Raw genomic sequence first — 22,669 nt, 5'->3', positions numbered from 1 at the left:
GTCACGACAAGGAGTAATCTGTGCTTGGTGCAGACAATGTAGTGTGGTCCAAATGCTGTGACAGGGTGGTAGTTGGAAAAAATGTTATCTAATTCCACAGCCTACTACAGTACAGTTCCCCTTTGACAGGGATTATTGAGGATTGGAGTTGCTGATGGTAGTTGGTTTACAGGTAGGAGTATCTCTATCCACAAGTAAAGAGCTGGATGAGGGTATCTTTTTTTTTAATTGAGCCTTTCTTGCGCTGCTAAAATGTGGTTTAGACAGCTCAGTGCTGAAGACAACTTTTCACATACTGTACATCCACTACTGTTAAATTTGGGGGTACATGCAGGCACCATTATGGAGGTAATGTGATTCCACTCAATAATTTATAGGAGAAGCACGTGCATGACCTGGGAATAAAACGGTGTACCACTTAAATCTATGTTGATTTGATGTAATGGCTACATATACAGACAGTATTCTGGTGTTACGTCTAAAACATTTTACATTTGTATTTTAAACCACTAGATGGAGACGCTGTTACGTTTATGAGAACCAGTTGAAACTCTTTGCTTGGCATTGACTTGTCATTTTCGTTAACCGTGCTGCGTTGACTGTTCGTTCGGGGGTTCGGCTTGTTTTTGTGAGAATCGGGAAGGGATCACATTTCCTTTGACGTCTGGAGTATCAGGTAGCTACGTCCGCTGAATGAAAATGCAAAAGTTAACAAGCTACAACAATGAACAATATTGTAGCATTGTATTTGCAACTGTGTCAGTGTGTTTGGTATTTGTTCGATACAGCCAGACGTGACCAGTTTTCTTCGTGTATGCGAAAGCTTACTAGCTAGCCTATCATGCTAGCTAATGGCATTAGTAATGCTAGCATCTGCGGTTAGCGTACGTTACCTTGGGGCTCTAGCTAGCTATAATTTGCTGGTGTACGTCAGGAATCATGTCAGCCAAATCATATTATGGAAGTCGTTGTCTTGCTATTCCAGTTCCATGTTTATTCGGATGCTATTGTATGATTGCTTTGTTCTAAGGTAGCCAACCAGCTGACAGTCTTTCCCAGTTTTGTTTGTTAGCTGCCAGCTAACGTTACCGTTAGCTAACTACATTTTTCGGCCGTCTCGCAAGAGCAATTTTGGTCTTCCTGCCATGTTAGCTGAGTAGCTTATTCGTCATAACTGTTGTCAAATACTCATTTAACGAGTGAATATTTTCACGACATGGTATTATAAGACTTTGTTGATGGTGTAAAAATGTAACGTTATGTCAAAGTAATACTGGAAGCTGCAATTTTTACTTCAGTGCTGAGTGCAAGGACCATCTCTCGGTGGGAAATATAGACCTACCAAAGTCCACATCAGGTCCAATTGTCACAGGTGAAGTTAGTTACAATTTGGAATAAAGTTATTTCAGTGAAAAACTACATTAACTAATGTATTTATTTGTCATTATGATTTATTGACTCTCTTCAGCGCTGGGCCAACTGCGGACTTGAGTGCCAGGCTTTAGTAGTACACACGGGCAGAGGACAGGTCAAAAGGCAGTCTCCCTATGTCAGGCCGAAACGGGTCTGCGAGTGATGCAGACTGTCGGATCTCAGAGGACTGCCGGGTCCCGGATGTGGAGCTGATGGAGCTGGGACCCCTGCTGGAGGAGACAGGACGGCAGACAGCGGGGAAAGGCATGATGTCAGAAGTGAGAGTGGGGGAGACAGGTTACGTCCCATATGGCACCCTATTCCCTACACAGTGCTCAAATTTTGATCAGCGCCCTAGTCAAAAGTAGTGCACTATATAGGATGCCATTTGGAATGCCACCTGACTCAACTCCTCGATTACCACAGGTATTAGGTATTTTATAAAGTGGGCGCAGAATCTTCCAAATCAACATTTGGAAGATTCAGGTGTCTAGTGAACCATGGGGTGTATTCAGAGAGATGAAAGTTCAGAACGTTGCAGATCTCCCCATTGGCCTATTCTACATCCAAACAAACTGGTTGTTCTACAAAATGAGTTTCTATCTAAATGTTCTATAGCGTTGCACCCTCATGAATATGCCCCAGTTGAAGACAAAACCAATCTAAGTGGTCATTGGGCAATAGAGCTAAGCTTGGGTGGGGTCGCACCTAAGTAATGGTCAGGGAAATGTAGACCAAACCAACTGGGATTCGTTCCCATGTTTTCACTTTTATCCTGCACTGCAAAAAGGCATATGCTCTACTTGCCTAACTAAATCACCTTCTCTCTCTGCAGGAGGCCTCAGTTCTGCCTGATGAGGATGATGAAGAGGTGGAAGAGGTCCTGACGCTGCCCCTCCAGGCTCACCACGCAATGGAGAAGATGGAGGAGTTTGTGCACAAAGTAGGCATCATTGGGCTGTTCCAGATGGCAGGATCAATAAGTTAGCCAGCTAAGTTTGATAAGCAGCTAAAGTATCTCTTGATTTTCTGATTCATTTAGAAAGCTAAACTTGAATATGAGTTGTTGGTTGTCGAGTCAATTATACCATGCCCATTTCAAGTCTATATTTCTCGAAAAGATGACGTTATTTCAGAAATTCTGGGACAGTTAGCTGGCTAACTCATTGATCCTGCTTTCTGGAACAGCCCCCATGGCTGCTCTGTCTAACTTCATACGCAGAGAGAATAAGAGTGCGGAGATGAACAGGAAATTCATGGTAGACTTAAACCCTTGTGTTTTAAGGTGTGGAAGGGTAGCTGGAGGGTCATCCCATTTCATGTCCTGCCGGAGTGGCTGAAGGACAACGACTACCTCCTGCATGGACACCGTCCCCCCATGCCCTCCTTCCGCGCATGCTTTGGAAGCATCTTCAGGATCCACACAGAAACAGGCAACATCTGGACCCACCTTCTGGGTGAGTGAGTGTGTGAGATATCTGAGGAAACTGAATCCTCACATGTTGAACCTCACACCATTGCCTATGAAGTTACAGTGAAGCACAAGTCCACGTTCCCCACAACTAGGGCACATTCATTGGGTCCTAAGTTCAGCATGCTGCCATTAAGCAATGTACAGTTGAAGTCGGAGGTTTACATACACCTTAGCCAAGTACATTTAAACTCAGTTTTTCACAATTCCTGACATTTAATCCTCGTAAAAAGTCCCTGTCTTGGGTCAGTTAGGATCACCACTGTATTTTAAGAATGTGAATTGTCAGAATAATAGTAGAAAGAATTATTTATTTCAGCTTTTCTTTCATCACATTCCCAGTGGGTCAGAAGTTTACATGCACTCAATTAGTATTTGGTAGCATTGCCTTTTAAATTGTTTAACTTGGGTCAAACGTTTCGGGTAGTCTTCCACAAACTTCCCACAATAAGTTGAGTGAATTTTGGCCATTCCTCCTGACAGAGCTGGTGTAACTGAGTCAGATTTATTGGCCTCTTTGCTCGCACACGCTTTTTCAGTTCAGCCCACAAATTCTCTATAGGATTGAGGTCAGGGCTTTGTGATGGCCACTCCAATACATTGACTTAGTTGTCCTTAAGCCATTTTGCCACAACTTTGGAAGTATGCTTGGGGTCATTGTCCATTTGGAAGACCCATTTGTGACCAAGCTTTAACTTTCTGACTGTTGTCTTGAGATGTTGCTTCAATATATCCACATAATTTTCCTGTCTTCATGATGCCATCTATTTTGTGAAGTGCACCAGACCCTCCTTTTTGTTTCATCAGACCAGAGAACATTTCTCCAAAAAGTACGATTTTTGTCCCCATGTGCAGTTTCAAACCATTGTCTGGCTTTTTTATGGCGGTTTTGGAGCAGTGGTGTCTTCCTTGCTGAGATGCCTTTCAGGTTATGTCAATATAGGACTCATTTTTACTGTGGATATGGATACTTTTGTACCTGTTTCCTCCAGCATCTTCACAAGGTCCTTTGCTGTTGTTCTGGGATTTATTTGCACTTGCGCACCAAAGTACGTTCATCTCTAGGAGACAGAACGCGTCTCCTTCCTGAGTGGTATGACGGCTGTGTGCTCCCATGGTATTTTTACTTGCGTACTATTGTTTGTACAGATGAACGTGGTACCTGCAGGAGTTTGAAAATTGCTCCCAAGGATGAACCAGACTTGCGGAGGTCTAGAGTTTTTTTTTTCTTTTTTTTTTCTGAGGTCTTGGCTGATTTCTTTTGATTTTCCCATGATGTCAAGCAGAGGCACTGAGTTTGAAGGTATGCCTTGAAATACATTCACAGGTACACCTCCAATTGACTCAAATGATGTCAATTGGCCTATCAGAAGCTTCTATTTCTGGAATTTTCCAAGCTGTTTAAAGGCACAGTCAACTTAATGTATGTGAACTTCTGACCCACTGGAATTGTAATAAGTGAAATAATCTGTCTGTAAACAATTGTTGTAAAAATGTGTAGATGTCCTAACCGACTTGCCAAAACTATAGTTTGTTAACAAGAAATTTGTGGAGTGGTTGAAAAATGAGTTTTAATGACTCCGACCTAAGTGTATGTAAAATTCTGACTTCAACTGTATGTATTGTGCAGTTACTTGTCTATACTACATAGCAAAGAAATGTGCCTCTTTTACACAACACATTTCCATTTACAATGCTCCTGATTGTGTCCCCCATTGTGTTTATACAGTGTGCCCCATAGAGACCCCTTCCTATATGCTAATATTCATTTGTCATGATATGCCCTGTATGATTTCTAGTTCACAAATGATGGCCTCACCTCTCCAACCCCCAGGGCTGATCCTGTTTATTGGTCTGGGCACGTACACTATTCTGCGGCCCAATATGTACTTCATGGCCCCGCTGCAGGAGAAAGTGGTGTTTGGGATGTTTTTTCTGGGTGCTGTGCTCTGCCTCAGCTTCTCCTGGCTCTTTCACACCGTCTACTGCCACTCTGAGAAAGTGTCCCGGACCTTCTCCAAGTAAGGCCGCATGCCCCCCTCCCTCTTGCTCATCTTGATTAGCTCTCCTGTATTTCTGAAAAGAAATGTGACGTTTCAGTTCAGGTTTTTATACTTTAAAGTGTCATTTAAATGGATGCTCCTCTTCTAACCTCAGTGTTTTTGTTTTCCCTCAGACTTGACTACTCGGGTATCGCCCTGCTGATCATGGGTTCATTTGTGCCCTGGCTCTACTACTCATTCTACTGTTCCCCACAGCCACGCCTCATCTACCTCACCATTGTCTGTGTGCTGGGCATTGCCGCCATCATAGTGGCCCAGTGGGAACGCTTCTCCACGCCCGCACATCGGCCCACACGAGCAGGTGCTGCACCACATATTAACCAGCCTGTCAGAGAGTGTACTGTGACATGGATACAGAGCAATGACATATATGTAAATGTGTTAATATAACAGCTAAAAACATGAGAAAATCATCAGGAAATAAATTTTTCTTCTACATGTGTGTGAATAGCTGGTATAAGTTTGACCATCTTATTGTATCCTATACTATGACTGATCCAGCTGCTCCTGCTTCCACCAACCAACCTTTCCCCTCCATGTCTCTCACAGGAGTGTTCATGGGCCTGGGACTGAGTGGCATCGTCCCCACAGTGCACTTCACTATCGAGGAGGGCTTCGTCAAGGCCACCACTGTGGGACAGATGGGCTGGTTCTACCTGATGGGCGCCATGTACATCACTGGCGCCGGACTGTACGCCGCCAGGATCCCCGAACGCTACTTCCCTGGCAAATGTGACATCTGGGTAAGTGTGTAACAGAGGCAAAAAATGTAACCCTATTCCATTTATACTGCGCTACTTTTGGCCAGGGCCCATAGGGGGACCCAAGAAAGAGTGTGGCTAATTGGGGATCATAAGAAAATACTAAATAGGGCTCTGGTCAAGTGGTGCACTATATAGGATATAGGCTGCCATTTGGGATGTAGACGCAGGCTTGTAGCTAGCTCCTGAACTAACCCCATGTCCTCATTTATATGATTATTATAATGTTATCGTCATTTAATGCGATGTGAGTCACACATGTTCTGCACTGTGGTTATTTCCTATATAGTACGCCACATAGGACTCTGGTTATTCCCTATATAGTACTGAACTGTACTGTAGGAATATGTGGCCCATGTAGTAATCAAACTGCTAGAACTTGTGTTGCAAACACCATGCTCTAACCAGAGGAACCTTTGGACATACATTCCCTATTTAGTGCACTACTTTTGACCAGAGCCATATGGGAATAGTGCACTAAGTAGAGAAAAGGGTGCCATATGGTAAGCAGCCTCTGACCTCCCTCTCTCCTCAGTTCCACTCCCACCAGATCTTCCACGTCCTGGTGGTGGCGGCAGCCTTTATCCACTTCTACGGCGTCTCCAACCTGCAGGAGTTCCGCTACGGCCTGGAGGGAGGGTGCACTGACGACACCCTTCTCTGAGAGGCCCATCTGTGGCCCCCTCAGCCATTTCCTGGTCGTTCCCCGTCCCTATAAAGTGCTGCTGGAACACGCAATGGTCCTCTGTAGCTCCTTTTCTCCGCCCTCCCCCACCCACCCGATTTGCTCATGTCATTTTTGGTTTTCTTGTGGTGTGTTTTTCTGCTTGTGCTACTTTTTCCCCATATAAAGTAGCTTTAGCCAGTGAACTATATAGAGGGGCATCCCAGTGATGCAGCAGCACTTTTTTTTTATCAAAAGGGAGCTCTAGGCTCCACTTTAGCTCATGAAGAACAACAGGGGATTTTGACCAGATTGATTACATGTTTCCTTCAAGGATGGGAACCTCTGAGAGGTGTTGCCCTCCAGAGCTTCCCAAATCAAGCTGTAGGAGGCTTATGTGATAGAAAGGGTCCGGGTTGGGGTCAGTTCGTTCCATTTTTATTCTGTCATTTTAAGGAATTAATCGAAATTAAATTCATTTTTTTAAATGTAAAAGTCATAATTTAAAACAGTGGGCAATTCCAACAATTGATTAAGAGTATTTTGTTGATTTAAATTTAGTTGACATACAATCAACTCCAATCGAGGTATGGGTTATGGAACTTAAAGTCAAACAATTGAATGACTTACCTAAAAGACACTGCTTGGTACCCTTACCCCTCATGTCCCTTTTCAATTGAACAGGATCTTGTATGATTGATAGCTGGTATGAAGCTAACCGGAAAACGCACAATGGGCAAATCTGGGAATAGGTCAACTCTTTCCCTTCTCAGCTTGAGATTTGTTTAATTTTAAGGCTATATTTCAGAACTCTAAAGGTCAAATTATTGCACCTTAACAATATGTTATTACCATTAAACTTTGTCACTGCATGGGGTCCACCATGTAGTGAGTAGGAAATAGGAATCATATTTTAGTATTCCTGTGCCTTAGGCCAATGGAAATAGTTTTTAAATAGATGGGCCAATATTGCAGTCAAGTGAACTTCATTAGGATCTCCAGATATAATGATAACAAACTTTTTTGTTTTCTTGTCCTTATACCCAATGAAATCACTATTAAACTTTTGACCTCCAATAGTTTTCTCAAACTGCTGTTTATTTAAGATTTTTTTTTTTTTTTTAAAGCTGACTTTCTGTGGCTTTATTACAAAGACTAAACAATCTGTGTATTCTTGACTTTGTGTTGTGTCCTGTGTAGACAAGTTGATGGATCATACATTTCCCTGAAATGTAAACACATAATAAATATTTATTAATGTTAAAATGGGAAACTAACCCAAGTCATGCATTTTCTGTCCCATATAGTGATAACACTTCATCACACTTTACATTTCACACACATGAACATGGTTTGTCGAGCCAAATACAACCTTGCAGTGAAATGCTTACTTACAAGTCCTTAACCAACAATGCAGTTTTAAGAAAAATAAGTGTTCAGTAAAAATAGATATAACAAATAATTAAAAATAACAGTAGCGAGGCTATATACAGGGGTAACGGTACAGAGTCAATGTGTACAGGTAAGTTGACGTAATATGTACATGCAGGTAGAGTTAAAGTGACTATGCATAGATAACAGAGTAGCAGCATTTAAAGGGGGGGCAATGCAAATAGTCTGTAGCCATTTGATTACCTGTTTAGGAGTCTTATGGCTTGGGGGTAGAGGCTGTTTAGAAGCCTCTTGGACCTAGACTTGGTGCTCCGGTACCGCTTGCCGTGCGGTAGCGGAGAGAACAGTTTGACTAAGGTGGCTGGAGTTGTTGACAATTTTTTGGGCCTTCCTCTGACACTGCCTGGTATAGAGGTCCTGGATGGCGGGAAGCTTGGCCCCAGTGGTGTACTGGGCCGTATGCACTACCCTCTGTAGTGCCTTGCGGTCGGAGGCCGAGCAGTTGCCATACCAGGCAGTGATGCAACCAGTATGCTCTCTATGGTGCAGCTGTATAACTTTTTGAGGATCTGAGGACCCATGCCAAATCTTTTCAGTCTCCTGAGGGGGAATAGGCTTTGTCGTGCCCTCTTCATGACTGTCTTGGTATGTTTGGACTGTTGACCTGTTTAAAGGTCTTATTCACATCGGCTACGGAGAGGGTGATCACACAGTCGTCTGGAACAGCTGATGCTCTCATGCATGCTTCAGTGTTGCTTGCCTCGAAGCGAGCATAGATGTAATTTAGCTCGTCTGGTAGGCTCGTGTCACTGGGCAGCTGGTGGCTGTGGTTCCCTTTGTAGTCTGTAATAGTTTGCAAGCCCTGCCACATCCAACAAGCGTCGGAGCCGGTGTAGTACGATTAATCTTAGTCCTATATTGACGCTTGTCTTGTTTGATGGTTCATCGGAGGGCATAGCGGGATTTCTAATAAGCTTCTGGGTTAGAGTCCCGCTCCTTGAAAGAGGCAGCTCTACTGTATGTTTTACAGTTACCAATGCTACTTCAATGTAGTTAATTCCATATTTGACCATATTTATGCCACATTTTGTCTATAGCCCCAGCTTTACAAATCATATTTTATCTGGGGTGTTGCGTAGCAGTTAATCACTCATTCTATATGTTATGGAATGTAATTGTTACTTTCATGCAGGGGGCTATTCATCTGGGCTAGTTATGTAGCTAGCTGCGAGCATGGTCACAAAAAGTTGGAACATTCTCTTTACCCAATGCAAACACCTTGGGAGTTCTAAAATTCTACCTGAAGGTACCAGAGATGGGGAGACTGGCTGTTTGCAATGTCTTCCACTGATTATAAATACAGTATCTTAGAACTTGCAGTGAGGTACAGTCTATGTATGATAACTCAAAAATCGGGTTCAATTGCATGTCAATGCAGGTAGATTAGCGGTTAAGTAACTGAAAGGTTACTGGTTCGAATCCCTGAGCCGGCATGGTGGAAAAATCTGCCTGTCCTTGAGCAAAGCAGTAAACCCCCAACAACAACTGCCCCATGTCGATTAAGGCAGCACCTCTGATTCAGAGAGGTTAGGTTAAATGCGGAAGATATTTCGGTTGAATGCATTCAGTTGTGAAACTGACTCGTATCCCCTTTCCCTTCTATGGTGCCCTTTCACTATTAATAATGTGTGCGGTATCAGTCACATGATGGCACCTTCTATATTGTTGACCTTACTCTGACGAATTGGTAAACTGGGTGGATATGGTTATCACTCAGATTAATCCGATTTTATCACAAGTGTATGTCTATTTTGATTTTATCCAAAGGTAAAAATGGTTTGGTTTTAAACATATGCGATATAGTAGACTAACTATTTCCCAAAAATATAGATGAAATTACATTATTTGTTTAATTGTAGATAAAGAACAACCTAGCAGCAGTTATTTTAAAATCAAACCAATCAATCATCATATATGATGAAGGAACGATATAATTGAGCGATGTGGACTCTGAACGGAAGTTTCAGCGGGTGCACACTCCAGCAACGCTTGTTCGGTCGTTTTTTTTTTGGACAAAATGTTGATATGGCCGTGTGCTTTTACTAGTTACATTACTTGCACTAGCCGCTTGGTAATAGTTTAGGTATACTCTTTCTGATCAGCTTATACAGCAGAGGTGAATTGACGCCTCAAAATTCACATTAATGTAGCTAGCTTGGTTACATTAGTTGAAAGAAATATATAGAGCAGTGGTTTGACTATAGCTAACCACCTTAGCATTCGCTTTATAAGTGTAGTATAGTCACATAAATTGCGTTCAACATGGACAACCAAGAACAGTGCTCTCCCTCTGAAGGATGCGTCGACCGGTCTACGCTGGTGTCGGGGGTTGGAAAGAATATCAAGTCAGTTTTGTGCCAACGTTGTGGATCGAAGGTCCTCTGCCCAGGGATGGCGGTGTTTACGGAGAAGGAGGTAAGGTTTACCTTAGACAGTAGTAACCCCTAAAGACAAATGACCCTTTAAATTACGAGTTATATTATTCACAATATACCTATTTTTTCTATCCGAATGGACATTCATCAGTTGTTTTATTTCAAGTCAGTGCACTGTCTAACCACCACCTAAACTACAGCTCAAAATTATATTTTGCATACAATGTGCAATTTGCTATGCCATGATGTGACTAAACAATGTCAGGGAGTGGAAAATCACTTCTGTATATCTATTCATATTTGTGGCCATTGTCATGATGAATCTGGCCTTCTATTTCCTCCCCAATATCCACCAGCTGTTCCTGCCCTCAATGGGCAAGAAGACCACTATCACCCAATCAGAGGGATCCGTGGATGGGGACACACTGACTACCCACTGGTTAGTCGACGACATGTACACTTTTGAGAATGTGGGCTTCACAAAGGATGTGGGGAGAATCAAGTACCTCATTTGTGCAGACTGTGAGATTGGACCCATAGGCTGGCACTGCCTGGATGACAAAAAGAGCTTCTATGTTGCATTGGAAAGAGTCAATCATGCCTAGTGTGGCCCATTGTAAGAACCTTGGGAAACTAAAGAGGGTGTACACATTTGGAACTGAAGGACAAGACAGACCAACACAAACGTCAGCCGTGCGCAGTAGATTACTTGTTGGGTGTCGACGGACAGTGCCTATTCAACATGTAGAGAAGTCAACAGAAAATGGCGGCAAATGTTCTGTGGTCAGAGGCGATAGGACGGTCACCCACTGCGCATGGGCAACATGCATTGGTCTCTCTTGTCCTTTAATTCTTTCTGGCCTTCACTTTCCCTCTGGCTGGTGCTGGATGACTCCTTAGTTCTTCAAAGCCAAGTGTTCTTCAATTCCTTTGTTTATTACTGATCAACAATGGTATTGATGTGGTTCTCTGAACAAATGTCTTATCAGTCTATAAAACTGTTAATCAATCTAATACTGTAACTAACCCATATTCAGGTGTTATGCTTTGGTCTGAGGTTAACCCTACAGCCTTTGGAATTGTATTACCTGTATAGGCCTACTTGATATTACTTTCTACTTTAGAAATATTATCAGACTATCTCTGATTCTACAAATGTGGCCCATTTGTACTTCTACTGTTTGAATGATTAGTGTGCTTATCAGCATAGCACACCCTTCACATTCTGAATAATGGGAGTGGTTGTATTTGTTGAGTGTGCTGTATGCATTTGTTGCTGATACACTTCAAGTGATAGTGTCATGTCTGTTGATATGCCACATTGGCTTTGACTGCTGCTCTACCGCTATGTTGGCCCTCAGCTATTGCCATCTAACTCCAGAGGACCCCATTAGATCTCCACAGTCCATGCTCATCATGGACTCATCATTTTGATTCTCTTTCAAACGGTTATTAACTCTGTAAAATAAAATGTATCCCTGTGATTTTTGACCTGTTAGTAAATTCTCCATTCTAGTTCTAGAATGGAGTTCACCCTCATTGACTTGACTGCATGGGAAATTGAAAGTCAATTTCAAGACCCCTTTTAGCTGATGGAATACTTTATCTAATTTACACACATTCTCTATTGGCTATGGCTTGTCATTTTTACATATCACTTGTAAAGTCGGTGGCCCCTCTCTGTGCACCCTCCCTCACTCCAGAATCCAAGGAACTACACCCAATCATCGAGCCCATCGAGTCCATTTAAAAAAAACAAGTCCCGGTCACCACGAGGCTTTAGTATGAATGCGCTCATCTGTTTCACTTCCACTAGAATGCATAACTCAAATGTAGCCTATACTTTTGAGTACTGTAGGATGAATAAATAAGAATCTATATATTGTTTGGTACATTTATTCGTTTTATTTTAAACTGTACAGGCCTAGAGGACAATTATTTTCACTTCAATATTTATCTTCGACCAATTGTGAATTTCAAACGGTAGGTTGTGTACACCATATTTTGATTTCATGGGTGTTTGTTTTGTTTACTGACCGTTTGTTATTTACAGTAATCAATTTAGTTTCGTTGCTAGTGCATGTTTTTAGACAATCCCCGAAAAAATGGCATGCCATGAATTTACCTTCCATGTGTAGTTATTTATTCAAACAAATATGTTATGTTTTGTAGCTAGTATGCCATTGTCGTGTGTGTGAGGGTATCTACTTTCTGAAGCGGAAGCAGCCTAGGTGCTGTCCCCCGACCAGATAATGCGAGTGCGACTTCAATGAGTGTGTGGTGATGTTCTTAATTGACGGAGTTAAAGGGAGCAGTTCTTCAAAGGGGACAGCTTTCATTGAACTTTAATTAAAATACTTTGAATCGTAACTCTCCACTATTTAGAACGAAGATGCGACGATGACCCAATCTCGGCCAAACGAGTTCATTGCTCCACCGGAGTGTCCTGTTTTTGAGCCCACTTGGGAGGAATTTGCCGACCCATTTGCGTATATCAACAAAATACGACCTATTGCAGAGAAAACTGGCATCTGCAAGGTCCGACCGCCGAAGGTGAGTGTCTTTAATTAGGGTAAAATTTCAAACTCCGAGTGAAAACATTTTCTAACTGTTGATGACATTTGTGGTCGTTTAGTTATCTTTTTAGACATATTTTCAACATGGCGGATTGCGGCTTGAATTGAATTGCCAGCTTCTATGCGAGCGTAGGTTGTGTGTGCCTCTGTGTAGGTGTGCAAGTACACGCCCAGTGATCTCTGTGCAGACAGACTCGCGACAAAGTTATAAAGTATCGCTTATGTTCCATAGAACGTTCAACCCAAGTACAATGCATCTTTAGAGGCTTTTGGTTAAATTGATGGGTGACAAGGTTGGTTACCTTTTCTCTTCCCGGGAGTTGTTCATTGTAAAATGATACGGAAATAAGACAATTCACCAAGTCACTTTAATGCCTTCCAGCTTATCAATTCAATTTTAGAATGTGAAATTGTAAAATATGTGTAATATCAGACCATATTGCATTTTATATTCACTTGTATTGACAACACAATGTTTTGATGCTGGATTTCCGTGTGACAGCTACGTGCACAATGACGATCTCTTTATGGAGTGTGATTCGTTGGAAAGGAAAACCGATTAGTTGGTGAGGAAACTGCATTGTTGACTACAGTGCTGTAATTTTCATACATGGGTTTACTTGTTTCTTGAACATGGGGGAGAAAGGTTCCTGGTTCTGTATTGGTCTGAACTACTTGTGACATTTCAAGCTTTCAACCCATTGCTTATTTGACCACATTAGGTAATGGTGAGCACCGAGCGCCCTTAAATCTCAAGGGTATTAGGGACAGTTTATTGTGCTGACTGAAATGTTGCCTCTTGCCTACACAACCTAGATTATTTGATCATAACTGAGTGGGGCTGATTTTAGAGGCCTGTATGTTGTAGGCCTGCTGAGAAGACTCTTCTAGCTTGTTAATGTCCTCCATGTTTTCTTTGTGGTTTGGTGTCGACTGGATTGTGTACCAAGTGGATTTTCATTGGAGTGTAGTAACATTTATATTAAAGAATATTACAATTTTGTTAAGGATAATGTATAATTAATCTGTGAAAATATGTACCGCTTTTCCAATGGTAACCAAATGGTTTACTTGAAGGGCTGGCCTCTGAACATTGGTTATCAAAACAAATGCCTCAAAGTAGCCTAGGTATTAAAGAGTCAGTGCAGTCAAAGTGCATTTTCATGTTTGTTTTTTTTACATACAATTCCACACTGAGATTGGAATAATGTTGTGAAAATGATAATGCCCATTTGTGAAAGAGCTGTTTGAAAATACAGCCTAAAATTTCAGCCAATTTGGTGGGATGAAGTTTTGACCTGCCTGGTGGAAAATGTGTTAAATCCAATACAGACATTTTTGTTTCAATATCAAATAATTTCTGGGTAACAATTAAGCAAATTACTGTGTGTTCAATTAAAATGGTCAAACATGAACATTGCTTCTTAGCAAAGAACTGTATATCAATCAAGAATATTGCTTGGACTGTCTTAGCTGTTATTGGCAGAGAGATTTGCAACTCTTTATTGGTCTACCAACTAATGTACCACCTGGTGATGTCACCAGTCAGGTCAAAACTCCATCCCACCAAAACAGGCTGAAATGTCATGCGGTCTTCTCAAACAGCTCTTACACTTAAAGGGCATTATCATTATTTTCACATTATCATTATTTTTGTTTCTTTTTGACCATTTTTTAATTAAAAACAATCATGGTAAGCTACCTAATTGTCACCCTGAAATTATTTGATATTGAGAAAGTTTGCATTTGACCTTTTTTGAAGATACACTATGTAGAAATCACTCTGCCATTTCCTGGGTGCTAAAATTAGAATAGTTTGCCTAATTTGTTTGAAACACAACAAGCATAGTGTAAGGAATCATTGTACCATCTAAACCACTGTGAAATATATTTTCCATAACCATAAATATTGTATTTTCAGATGTTTTGAAGCTGGTGTACAAAACCGAAAGTAAAAGACTCGAACTCAAGACCCGGAAGCATAGAAATACTGCACATAGAACAGATCTACTGCATTATAGACTTGCTTTCAATGAGAGACAGATATATAACTCATTATTCTATTTGAATTTGGTCGGTCGCCCAAAAAAGTTACATATACAGGGGTTGGTTGTTAAGCGACAAATGACGTATGCGCAACCATGGGGCATAACAGAACAGGTTGGCTTAGATTGGATACAAAATATAGCTTACATGTTGTCAACAATGTATATTGAAAACAGAAATGCATTTGCACAATGACCACTTGTTGTCAAATACATCGTTACAGTTAGCACATTTTTGCCATATTAGCATTGCCATGAAATCAGTCCAAAGGCTTCAAAACAACAAGCTGAATTGAGACATTTACAATTGGCTATCTTGCGCAGCAATTGTGTAATCTGAAATGTTGTGTTCATACAACACTGGATTAACATAAAAATATGCACTCCAGATCACTCTGGAGCTGTGCCTACTGTAGGTAGTCTAATGATGGCTGAATTTGGCTAGCTGTTCAGAGGATGGAAGTTGTTTGTGCAGAATGGGAGTGGTTATGCAATGGGCCTGTCTGTTGTCGTTGCTCAAATACTCTACAAAGGGGCTGGTGGAAATACAGCCATAGCTGTTGTTTCATAAGCCATGCTCCCATCTGGGCCGTGCACTGCAGAAGAAGAGTGCAGAGTCAAAGGGTAATCTATGGAGGTCAAATTTATGGTGGTCTTATCAATTCCCCGGCCACAGGGATCCATATTTTTTTCCCCCCAGCATTTTTTGATAACTGCACTTTGACTGACTCGTCCACATTCCCAGCTGGATCACTTCTCAGTCTGAGGTGTCAGTTAGGTCTTTTTCTTTAGGTATTTGGGTTTTAGGATGGACTCTTCCACTTTTGATCAAAAAGGGTTTTGCCCTATTTGTCACTTGGGATGAATTTGCCAAATTGCTGTGAGATAGGCTACACAAGCACTAGCCTCTATTTAAAATTATACTTTTCTGTGTTCCTGAGTTATTATGCACATTCAAACAGGAATGCTGGCACTCCGATGCCATGCAAGGTCACAGAGACAGTGTAGTCTCCAAAGATAAGGAGGCTGTAGTGACCTTAATGTTCTATCTGCACCACAGTTTTTCCTGATGATTCCAGTCAAACAGTCTCTCTCTTTCTACATTGCAGAATAAGAGTGAAGACATCAAAACTATGAAATAACACACGGAATCATGTAGTAACCAAAAACGTGTTAAACAAATCAAAATATGCATTTCTTCAAATAGCCAACCTTTGCCTTAATAGCTTTGCACACTCTTGGCATTCTCTCAACTAGCTTCACCTGGAATGCTTTTCCAACAGTCTTGAAGGAGTTCCCACATGCAGAGCACTTGTTGGCTGCTTTTCCTTCACTCTGCGGCCCAACTCATGCCAGATCATCTCAATTTGGTTGAGGTCGGAAAATTATGGCGGCAAGGTCATCTGATGCCGCACTCCAGCACTCTTCTTGGTAAAATAACCCTTACACAGCCTGGAGGTGGGTTTTGGGTCATTGTCCTGTTGGAAAACTGATTGTCCCACTAAGCGCAAACGAGATGGGATGGTGTATCGCTGCAGAATGCTGTGGTAGCCATGCTGGTTAAGTGTTCCTTGAATTCAAAATAAATCCAACAGTGTCACCAGCAAAGCACCCCCACACCATAACACCACCTCCATGTTTTACGGTGGGAAATGCACGTGCCGATCATCCGTTTATCCACACTGCGTCTCACAAAGGCACAGCGTTTGGACTACAGACGAAAGGACAAATTTCCACCGTTTTATTGTCCATTGCTCGTTTCTTGGCCCAAGCAAGTTTCTTCTTCCTATTGGTGTCCTTTAGTAGTGGTTTCTTTGAAGCAATTCAACCTTTGAAGGCATGATTCATGCAGTCTCCTCTGAACAGTTGATGTGTCTGTTACTTGAGCACTATGAAGCATTTATTTAGGCTGAAATTTGAGGCTGGTAACTAATAAACTTATCCTCTGCAGCAGAGGTGACTCTGGGTTTTCCTGTCCTGTGGAGTTCCTCGTGAGAGCCAGTTTCATCATAGCGCTTAATGGTTTTTGTGATTTGTATAGCCATGGCCAAAAGTATTGAGTGACACATATTGTGTCTTTAGAAATTTGTCAATGTTACTATGAAATACTGAAGTATAATTACAAGCATTTCATAAGTGTCAGTCTTTTATTGACAATTACATGAAGTTGATGCAAATAGTCAATATTTGCAGTGTTGACCCTTATTTTTCAAGACCCCTGCAATCTCAATTAACTTCTGGGCCACATCCTGATTGATGGCAGCCCATTCTTGCATAATCAATGCTTGGAGTTTGTCAGAATTTGTGGGTTTGCTGCTTTAGGATGCTTTACTGTTGGCATGACACAGGACTGATGGTAGCGCTCACCTTGTCTTCTCCGGGAAAAGCTATTTTAGGCATGCCCCAAACAATCGGAAAGGGGATTCATCAGAGAAAATGACTTTTCCCCAGTCCTCAGCAGTCCAATCCCTGTACCTTTTGCAGAATATCAGTCTGTCCCTGATGTTTTTCCTGGAGAGAAGTGGTGGTGGTGCCCCGATCCCGCAGCTGAATCAGCTTTAGGAGACAGTCCTAGCGCTTGCTGGACTTTCTTGGGCGCCCTGAAGCCGCCTTCACAACAATTGAACCGCTCTCCTTGAAGTTCTTGATGATCCGATAAATGGTTGATTTAGGTGCCATCTTACTGGCAGCAATATCCTTTTCTAAAGCCCTTTTTCGTGCAAAGCAATGATGACGGCACGTGTTTCCTTGCAGGTAACCATGGTTGACAGAGGAAGAACAATGATTCCAAGCACCACCCTCCTTTTGAAGCTTCCAGTCTGTTATTCAAACTCAATCCGCATAACAGAGTGATCTCTAGCCTTGACCTCGTCAACATTCCCACCTGTGTTAACGAGGGAATCACTGACATGTCAGCTGGTCCTTTTGTGGCAGGGCTGAAATGCAGTGGAAATGTTTTTGGGGGATTCAGTTCATTTGCATGGCTAAGAGGGACTTTGCATTTAATTGCAATTCATCTGATCACTCTTCATAACATTCTGGAGTATATGGAAATTGCCATCATACAAACTGAGGCAGCAGACTTTGAAAATTTATTTTTTGTGTGTTTCTCAACTTTTGGCCACGACTGTACTTGATGAAACTTTCAAAGTTCTTAATTTCCCAATTGATTGGCTCAAAAGCATTAAGAAGGAAAGAAATTCCACAAACTAACTTTTAAGAAGGCACACCTGTTATTAATTGAAATGCATTCCAGGTGACTACCTCATGAAGATGGTTGAGAGAATGCCAGGAGTGTGCAAAGCTGTCATCAAGGCAAAGGGTGTCTATTTGAAGATTCTCAAATATATAAAATGATTTGTTTAACAATTATTTTTGTTTACTACATGATTCTGTGTTTTTTTCATAGTTTTGATTGTCTTCACAATTTTTTTTTTCAATGTAGAAAATAGTAAAAAAGAACATCCTTGAATCAGTAGGCGTTCTAAGACTTTTGCTCTATTTTACTCAGGTTTGATTGGCATTTAGCCAAGTGTTTATTAGGAAGAGTGTAACAGAGGAGATCTCAAATATGGATTTAGACTAAAGATGAACAGCCTACATTTATGTATGGAACATGGCCTGCCATGTCACAATGTTTCTAAACGGTGCAGTATAGATGACTTAAATAAACATGTATTCAAATACAGCATAGACTGGGGCTCAACTGATAATGATTCTTCAAAATGGAGGATGAGCTATGAAAAATGTGAGTGACTCCTCAGTCAGTTTGACAAGATGGTGTTGTTTACTCCTGCAGGAATGGCAGCCACCGTTTGCGTGTGATGTGGACAGACTGCACTTCACTCCCCGGATCCAGAGACTTAATGAATTGGAGGTATGTTTATTTTACTAAACTGGTTTATCCATACAGTACTGCTTTTTAATAGTAGTATATCTAGTTACCGTTATTATGAGATTGAATATGTACGTAAGCAAGTTTTTAGTTTGAATATGTGGATTACTTTTTTTCAAAATGAAAGTTATTTTGGGGGTTTTGGCCTTTCTTGTACATCGTCTCAATCCACATTATTATCCTACTCTTTTAAGTGGTAAAGAAATAAAAGAAAATGGACAAATAAACACATTTAGTCAGATTAAGCCTAAATAATTAGCTAAGGTGACTCAGAAGGCTACATTGATACATTTGTTTGTAGAACAGTGGCTTCAACAGGCTTATAACACCCAGCAGCAGGGTGTCTTTTGAAGCCAGAGTGCTCCCTGGCCCCTGAAGTGTGCCTTGTAGAGAAAGTTGATGACCTCAAATCAAAGGTCACTGGTACCTAGACCTTCTTTAACCCCTCCTTTTGATACAAGTTTGGGTGGTATCCATATTGCCATAACTTCATACTGTGCCTGTGCTATACCGGTGCTGCATGCTATTACTGTTTGTTGGTAAACCCCGCCCCAAGAAATGCTAACCTACTAAGGAATTCCCATACTGAATTCTAATGCTCACAGGCAAACATAAATTGCAAGGACAGACAACCCGGCTCATAAAGTGAAGTATCTCAAAAGGCTACTCAGTTTAAGCATACACAAAACAAATATTAGTCAGCAGGGATCTTAATCCAGGAGGGGATTGTCTCTGCTTTTACCAAGATTCAAGAAGCTTGTGAACATTAGTAGTGAATTTCATGCAAGTGTATCTTCATCACCTCACTAGAGTTGCACTGCAGGAGTGACTCACCTCACCCCTTATACACTGATTTTTACAAGGCCATATTGGGTAAAATGCCATTTTCTCTTTTTTAATCAGGTCGGTAAATAAATATCAATTACGGTCCCATTCTCATTTGCTTCGAACAGTACCAAAAATTAGAATTAGTTTTAGTTACTCAGCTCCGTGGTCCTGGAATTTTTAAATTTGATGATCTAGTTTCGTTGGTGGAGTTGAAACACTTGATCGACATATTTATCATGGAGTGTAATTGTCTTTAGGTCAGCTGTTTTTTAGTCAAGACTTTTGTGTTTTTTAACGTAATATGTAATTGTTGTACTGTGTGTTTTATAGTTTTGTTTAATCCTGTGTTAGTCTGAAGTTGTTTTGTCTGAAACGTTGTTCCCCCTGCTGCTATTGGACCAGGTTTCTCTTGGACAAGAGATGTTATCTCTCTGAGAGAAACTGTATAAATAAAGGTTAAATAAAAAAATCCAAGCGGGCTCAATCAGCTGTTTTGGGGGAACTACCAGTAAATGTAATAATGAAAAGTAGCATGTGGAATGAACAGCACAATCTGCTTTATCCTTTAACCTAGTGCACAACTTGACTACGGGTATTTATTTAAAAGTACAAATATCGAAATCTAGTAAACTAGCATTCGTATCAACGGTATTTAAAATCATACCGTGGGTATTTAAAAAAATACACCGCTATATCGCCTAACCTTAATGTCCTGTCATCTGCACTTAAGTAGCACAGCATGGGATGAATTATTGTAGAAACAATGGCTTTTAGTTTTTTTCTTTTATGTTGGTGATGTGTAAAATGTACCATGTCTTGTGTTGATGTTGAGTAGGCTCAAACCAGAGTCAAGCTCAACTTCCTGGATCAAATCGCAAAGTTCTGGGAGCTACAAGGGTGCACCCTGAAAATCCCTCATGTGGAAAGAAAGAATCTGGACCTGTACCAACTCAACAAGGTATGTAGCTACAACTTCTGGCACACCCTGGATGCAGGAAACTGGCCAGCTTTTCTTGGATATGAACCAGGGGGCGTTTGTATTGTACACTTATACTCATGGGAGCTCTATATGCTTCTTATTGTGCTATGTTTACACATTTGTATACACTCTCACAGTAAAGGTCATTGATTGGCATCCTTTCTTTCCCAGTTGGTGAATGATGATGGGGGATTTGACGCGGTTTGCAGAGAGAGACGCTGGTCTAAGATAGCCCTAAAGATGGGCTTTGCTCCAGGCAAGGCCATAGGCTCTCATCTGCGCTCTCACTATGAGAGGATCCTCTACCCCTACAACCTGTTCCAGACGGGAGCCAACCTTCTGGTGAGTTAGATGGGTCGCTCTCTCTCAGCAGATGGCACTCTGCTCTGGGCTGTTTACTAATGTGCTCTTATTTCGAGTTGAGGACTAACATGCTGAACACACCGGTCATGTCGCGTGTGCTTCAAAATAAATGTACACGTTATTCAATCGTTGCACCCACTTTGCTCACACGTGGCAACGAGCGTCTGTGTTGCCAGGCGCAAAAATAGATGATTCAATTTGTGATGCAGAACACGCTGCAGGTCCTGTCTCTCCCATCTTCTCATTGGTTTTTAGGAACATATATCCACGTGGGTGATTGAAAGATGAACTGAGGTCAGTTGTGGTAATGCACCTTATTATGAAAGTTAGTTGCCAATCACCATATAAAGTCCAAAGAAAAATAAGAAGCCTGGAAGGAGGAGAGATGTCTAGAAACGATGCGGTTGACTGTTTTATGTGTGGATTAATTGTCAGAGTAGAGGACCTTGTACATTTCAGGTCAAATAACTCAATGTTTATATCCCATGACAAATTAGCCAGCAACTGCAAGCTAGCTAAATTGCCATAAATGTTTAATGCTTTTTGACCTGTCCCCAAATGAATATAATTGGTTCAGAGTTTGTTTTGATATTTCAACCTGCGTGTCATGGTCTTGTTTGTTGTGGGGGGACAATGGCACATGCGGACGTCTGGTTTGGGCATGGTGTAGGAGGTTGTGCTGCGTCAAAGGTGTAGACATTGTCCATAGCGAAATGGCAGGTGTGTGTGTGTGTGTGTGTGTATGTATGAATGTGTATATGTATGTGTGTGTGTGTGTGTTTTAGCTGTTGAGAGAATTTATTTTCCATTAAATATCTGCTCCAAGATGGAAGCAGGGTCAACTTTATAAATGGGTCAACTGAACAAATATTTGGCAGTTATTATTTCCTGCATTAAGTGACTCGTCACTCCCTGCCGTGTCTGTATGTAGAGCATCACACTAAATTAAGCTAATACCAGACAATCTCATTATTAACTGTCCTACTACTGCAGAGAAGGCACGTCAGAAGTGAACTGGCACTCACATGGCCTCTTTTCCACACTACTCTGTAAGTTTGGTATTTGGCCAGCGATTATGTATTCAGTAGGTCTTAACTGCAGTAGATCTGCTTTGTTCCTTGGTATAACGAGGAGTTGAAGGAGCCTGGGTTTTGCACACAAATTGAGTTATATGCCAGATGAAGCCTGGGACTTTTAAAAAGCATGATTTGAATCCTGACAACAAACTGGCATCAAGCCAACCATTTTTTTAGCAAGCTCTCCTCCCGATTGGGTTATTTTTGTAGAACTTAGTACCGTTTTCCTCTTTCCGTGTTTATTTTATTGAAGGCCTCAGTTGTCTCTTGCAGCTTCTCTGATTGTACCTTGGGGCCCTGGTTGGGCTTTGTGGTTAGCAGCAGCTCATCCTCTCTCCGCAGTGCTGCATGCCTCTCTCTCAGCTTGCTGGTGTTGACCTCCCCTGATCCCCTCCCCTTTCACCCTCCTCCCTCTCGCCCCGCCCTCCCTGTGTAGAGGCCTAGCTGTCTCTGGCCTGGCTGCTGCCCTTGCACTGTCCTCCTGATACACCAGAGACAGCAGAGCGTCAGTGTTCCCAACCCCCACCTCACCTCAGTGTTGCTGCCTGTCTTCCTCTTTGTCATGTGAGTGGTGTCAACAGAAAGACCAGAGACCCATGTGTTGATCTTGCAAGACAAAAACATGTATCAACAGTTGAAGTTTGAATTAGAAGGTTGAATTTATTATCAAGCCATGGTATTCAACAACTATTTCAATTATTTTGTTCA

At 41.6% G+C, this 22,669-nt stretch overlaps 3 protein-coding genes across 7 annotated transcripts in view; all 3 read left to right on the top strand.

Annotated features, from left to right (window-relative positions):
• The first annotated feature begins 375 nt into the window (after window positions 1-375).
• LOC110528249 (adiponectin receptor protein 1) lies at window positions 376-7,645 on the top strand. Of its 2 annotated transcripts, XM_021610144.3 has the most exons (9): window positions 376-676; window positions 1,299-1,372; window positions 1,469-1,691; window positions 2,249-2,356; window positions 2,699-2,870; window positions 4,719-4,905; window positions 5,061-5,248; window positions 5,497-5,690; window positions 6,244-7,645. In XM_021610144.3, the coding sequence occupies exons 3-9, from the start codon at window positions 1,548-1,550 to the stop codon at window positions 6,370-6,372; spliced, it is 1,122 nt and encodes a 373-aa protein (XP_021465819.1). In that variant the 5' UTR covers window positions 376-676; window positions 1,299-1,372; window positions 1,469-1,547; the 3' UTR covers window positions 6,373-7,645. The 2 variants fall into 2 exon arrangements, with proteins under 2 accessions (XP_021465819.1, XP_021465820.1); XM_021610145.3 differs by lacking the exon at window positions 1,299-1,372 and having other exon boundaries at window positions 491-676.
• Window positions 7,646-9,760: 2,115 nt separating this feature from the next.
• On the top strand, window positions 9,761-11,683 carry LOC110528248 (guanine nucleotide exchange factor MSS4). The gene is made up of 2 exons (XM_021610143.3): window positions 9,761-10,239; window positions 10,556-11,683. Exons 1-2 carry the CDS (start codon window positions 10,087-10,089, stop codon window positions 10,802-10,804), a joined length of 402 nt encoding a protein of 133 aa, XP_021465818.2. The 5' UTR covers window positions 9,761-10,086; the 3' UTR covers window positions 10,805-11,683.
• A 260-nt stretch (window positions 11,684-11,943) lies between these two features.
• Window positions 11,944-22,669, top strand: part of LOC110528247 (lysine-specific demethylase 5B-B) — a 29,073-nt gene continuing 18,347 nt past the window's right edge. Inside the window, exons 1-5 of one of the 4 annotated variants that reach the window (XM_021610141.3) lie at window positions 11,944-12,182; window positions 12,585-12,752; window positions 18,620-18,697; window positions 20,379-20,501; window positions 20,694-20,864. In XM_021610141.3, coding sequence (XP_021465816.3) covers window positions 12,600-12,752; window positions 18,620-18,697; window positions 20,379-20,501; window positions 20,694-20,864 — 525 coding nt within the window. In that variant the 5' untranslated portion in view covers window positions 11,944-12,182; window positions 12,585-12,599. Of the gene's footprint in view, window positions 12,183-12,391; window positions 12,753-12,939; window positions 13,342-18,619; window positions 18,698-20,378; window positions 20,502-20,693; window positions 20,865-22,397; window positions 22,526-22,669 lie in introns of those variants that run through there. The other 3 variants (XM_021610142.3, XM_090241510.1, XM_090241511.1) reach the window with 3 other exon arrangements.

The sequence above is a fragment of the Oncorhynchus mykiss genome, chromosome 7 (genome assembly GCF_057628025.1).
Source record: "Oncorhynchus mykiss isolate SJ-2025 chromosome 7, ASM5762802v1, whole genome shotgun sequence".
In the NCBI taxonomy this organism is placed as follows: domain Eukaryota; kingdom Metazoa; phylum Chordata; class Actinopteri; order Salmoniformes; family Salmonidae; genus Oncorhynchus; species Oncorhynchus mykiss.
The sequence above is the reverse complement of the archived record's forward strand: the minus strand, read 5'-3'. Positions and strand labels throughout refer to the sequence as shown.